We start from the raw sequence: 3,853 nt of genomic DNA, 5'->3' as shown, positions 1-3,853 counted from the left end.
TGGAAATCCAGAGAGGACTACACACACACACACACACACACACACACACACACACACACACACACACACACACACATCTGCAAGACAAAAGTTTCACTGTCTGACTGTTTATTGCTACCTCTTATCATGTTCAGCGAATACAGCGTGGACAATGTACAACTGACCAATAACAGACATGCGTGGGAGAGAGTAGCAGATTTGGATTTGCATCCACGTGACTTTGCAGCTATCAACAGCCTTCTTTTAGTGCCCCCTTAAGTCCTCCACTTAAATCCGCTCCGGGGTGCTTGTTGTTTGGGCTTGGCACTGAGTGGACCGGAGCATGGAGCATCGGTGTGGAATGATGTGGAAGGCCAAACAGGGGTTTAGGGGTGGCCAGTATCCATTACATCTGAGAGGACCAAGGCGCCAGCTCGCCATTTGAGACGTGACACCTCCCTGTCCTTGCTCTTTGCCACGTTAACTGGCCCGCAGTGCTGAAAGTGGTGTGGGCCTCCTGAGTGCGAGAGCCCGGGCACTCTGTTGTAAAGGTAATGACTGCCAAACGATATATTCAGCGTGAACGGGCAAGGCTGCATACTGAGATCACAGATCTGTAAAAGATATATTTTCCGAATAACGGTAAGAAGCAAGAAAAAGAAGAAAAATAAGAGAAAATACTCACACCAAAAGCTGCACACTTTTCAATTAGGGTACATTGATTAACATAAGTTAATGCAGTGATAAGTATTAACTAACACTAATGTGTCCAGTAATAATTCACTAATGGTGTTCATTTATTAATATTAGTTAGTACCTTAATTAACACGTAAACCCTTAATAAATGTTAACAAGAGACATTTATTAAGTTACTTAACGCTTATTTATCGTATTAATTGAGAGTTAATGCTTATTCCTGCATTAACTAATGTTAATTAATGTACCCTTATTGTAGTGTTATCATTTTATTCGACTACTATTATTGATATTATTATCCAGTAAGAAAAAAACAAATTTTCAACAAATTAAGAATCTTAATTTTATCTTTTCCATTATTAGCAAAGGGTATAATGGAAAAACTCAATTAGAACCAAGCCAAATTAAGATAAGAAATCACTCATGAAATGAATGCAAAAGAATGTTTCAAATTCTGTAATTATGTCCATTACATTTGGTGTTCTGCAAAGCAGACGCAACGCCAACTGTAATTTTCTTCAGACCAGTTTTATTGATAACATATTTGACTTGAAATGAGGACTAAAAAGTGGGAAAATGGACAACGGGGAACTGGGCTAAAGTTTCAGGCATTCTGGTCGGTAGACTCAAACCATGGGCCTCGAGCCAAACAGATTGTGCAGATAGGGCCATGTATTGTGACTTAAATCCTTAAAACCGATGTGCCTGTTTCCTGTAATTCATAAGTGGATAGCGGACAAAAAAAGTTGGCTCATCATCACTTGGTCTCCTCCCAGCTCGGGGTAACGCCTCCTGTCATGAAGATAAAAAGTCAGCTCCGTGTCGGCGGTGGGTGCCTCCACTTAACCAGTACATTTCCTTCAGGCGTCTTCAGCACCAAAAAGCACCAACGCTCACTTGTCCATCATCCGGGTCTGTCTAACGAGTCAACTCAGTTGCGCCCATGTTTTGAAAAACCACTCCGGTCCGAGGCTCTCGACCATGTCCACCGGATCTCTCAGCGACGTCGACGACGAGCTGCTGGACGGCATCTTCAAGTTCGGCTCCTCCAGCAAGGACTCCGGCACCTCCAACGAGAGCGCCGAGGAGGGCTCCGCCGGCGAGCGGGGGGACGTCGTCGTCGTCCCGGGGAGGAAGCGAGGGGGTGTGGACGTTGTCCCGGGGAGGAAGCGGGGGGGTGGAGACGGAGTCCCGGGGAGGAAGAGGAAGTCTTGCGCGTCGCCCGGCGGCGGGGTGCGCGAGGGCAAGCAGGTGCAGCGCAACGCGGCCAACGCGCGGGAGAGGGCGCGGATGCGCGTGCTGTCCAGGGCGTTCTCGCGGCTGAAGGGCACGCTGCCGTGGGTTCCGGCGGACACTAAGCTGTCCAAACTGGACACGCTGCGCCTGGCGTCCAGCTACATAGCGCACCTCCGCCAGGTCCTGGCCAACGACGAGTACGACCACGGATATATTCACCCCGTCAACCTGGTGAGACCCCCCGGCAGCGGTCTGGGGTTGTGTTAGGGTTGTGTTGGGGGGGGTAGTGGTGGGGCTTATGGCGGTTCTGGAGGGTCACGGGATGACCTTATTGTATTCGGGCCAAATACACCCGCTTGGCGTTACGTTGCTCGTCGAGCCCTCCAACGAGAAATTGTGTCTCGGCCTTACTTACAACTTGACATGGGCCTCTGCAGGCTTTACGGCCTCCATTTCTCCAAGAGTAATTCCTAAACCATACACGTTCCCAACGGCGCCACTGGTATGAATCTGTTTAACATGGGCTAATGGCGGCATCATGAATAGTTTAGACAACAATATGAAGAAGTAACTGTCTGCTGCTGCTGCTGCTAAACTAGACTGTGTAGCCTATTTCTTTTGTGGGGGGGCGTCCCATTTAGACCTCGTTTTATTTATGGAGGGTCATGTTCTGTTGGTTTAAAAGAAAATGAGCTGCCTTCACAACCACTCTAAAATGGCCCATTTTGTACATGTTTTAATTTCAAGTTTTATGCACTCAATCTCTGTTTGTCATTCATACCCCCTCCACAGACGTGGCCTTTCATGGTTGCCGGTAAACCGGAGAACGATTTGAAGGAGATGCTGAACGCCACAAGGTTGTGTGGAACGACGGCCTCTTAATGCGTCCACACGGCAGGGCACCGAGGGGGTGTTGGTCTCGCAGTGAAAGAGCGCGCTCGTTTCTGCAGGATCGGAACGCGTGTTTCATCTCCACAGACTCCGAGTGGGAATAACCGAGGGAGTGCCCTCATGCGTTCCCGTAAAGACAAGCCGAAAATTTATTTAAGTGTCTTGTGTCATTTGTTATCTTTGCTGGTTCAAAGATAAACTGCCTGCTCTTATGTTTTTTTGGTACTCTGCAGATTTTCTATAAACATCTTTTTTTCTTCCTATAAACTCGAATTGACCTGTTTTGGGGAGATTGCGCATTGTGACATTGGAATTGCACATGAGATATTCAAGTGTTCACTGTCTCAAGAGGTTAAACATATATAAAATATATTTGTAACATAATGCTAATCCTTTGTGGCCCAAGTCTGTGTTGTTGTTTTTTTTCTCCCTGTTGGAGCAATTCTTTTGACCTTAGTCACCTCTCTTATCACACCATACCTTCAGAAAGTCTTAGCAGAACTTGAGGTGCAACAAAGAGCGTCAGCGCACAGATAAGAGGAGGCACATTTGTCATCTCGATCGCTAAGAGTCAACAACTGACGTGGTCTCCGTTGGGTAAACCAACCTTTGCAATCGAACACGATCATTAACACACCGACTACGTTGTGTGTGTGTGTGCGCCCCCCCCCCCCGTGGGACGCAGCGAAGTTCTACCTTCCGATGTAACAAATCGACGTCGTAATGGAGAAGGCACGCTGTCTCCGAGGTTTGTTGTTTGAGGTCAGGCGTTTTGAAGGTGGCAAACGTGCACGCCGAGTTTAATCCCGCCCCAGACGCCTTGTTTTAATTCGTGCGGGTTATGACCGCCGTGTTTACATTCTGCAGACAGTTATTTATGCAGCGCTCGCTGCGGTGAGGGAGTTTGACACAAGCCCTGCGTCACCTTTCCATATGCACCCCCCCACACACACCCCAGCCCACCCCCTCTCTCTCACACGCACACACGCACACTGGCACTTCCTTTCCCCCCTTTCGTTGCGTACCAATACTGTCTCTCGTATATAGCTTA

General features: G+C 47.9%; 1 protein-coding gene across 1 annotated transcript; it reads left to right on the top strand.

Annotated features, from left to right (window-relative positions):
- The first annotated feature begins 1,315 nt into the window (after window positions 1-1,315).
- On the top strand, window positions 1,316-3,131 carry tcf21 (transcription factor 21). The gene is made up of 2 exons (XM_056295010.1): window positions 1,316-2,142; window positions 2,704-3,131. The coding sequence occupies exons 1-2, from the start codon at window positions 1,657-1,659 to the stop codon at window positions 2,791-2,793; spliced, it is 576 nt and encodes a 191-aa protein (XP_056150985.1). The 5' UTR covers window positions 1,316-1,656; the 3' UTR covers window positions 2,794-3,131.
- Window positions 3,132-3,853: the final 722 nt, after the last annotated feature.

This window comes from Lampris incognitus, chromosome 15 (genome assembly GCF_029633865.1).
Source record: "Lampris incognitus isolate fLamInc1 chromosome 15, fLamInc1.hap2, whole genome shotgun sequence".
NCBI classification, from domain to species: domain Eukaryota; kingdom Metazoa; phylum Chordata; class Actinopteri; order Lampriformes; family Lampridae; genus Lampris; species Lampris incognitus.
This window is presented reverse-complemented; position numbering and strand designations above follow the sequence as displayed.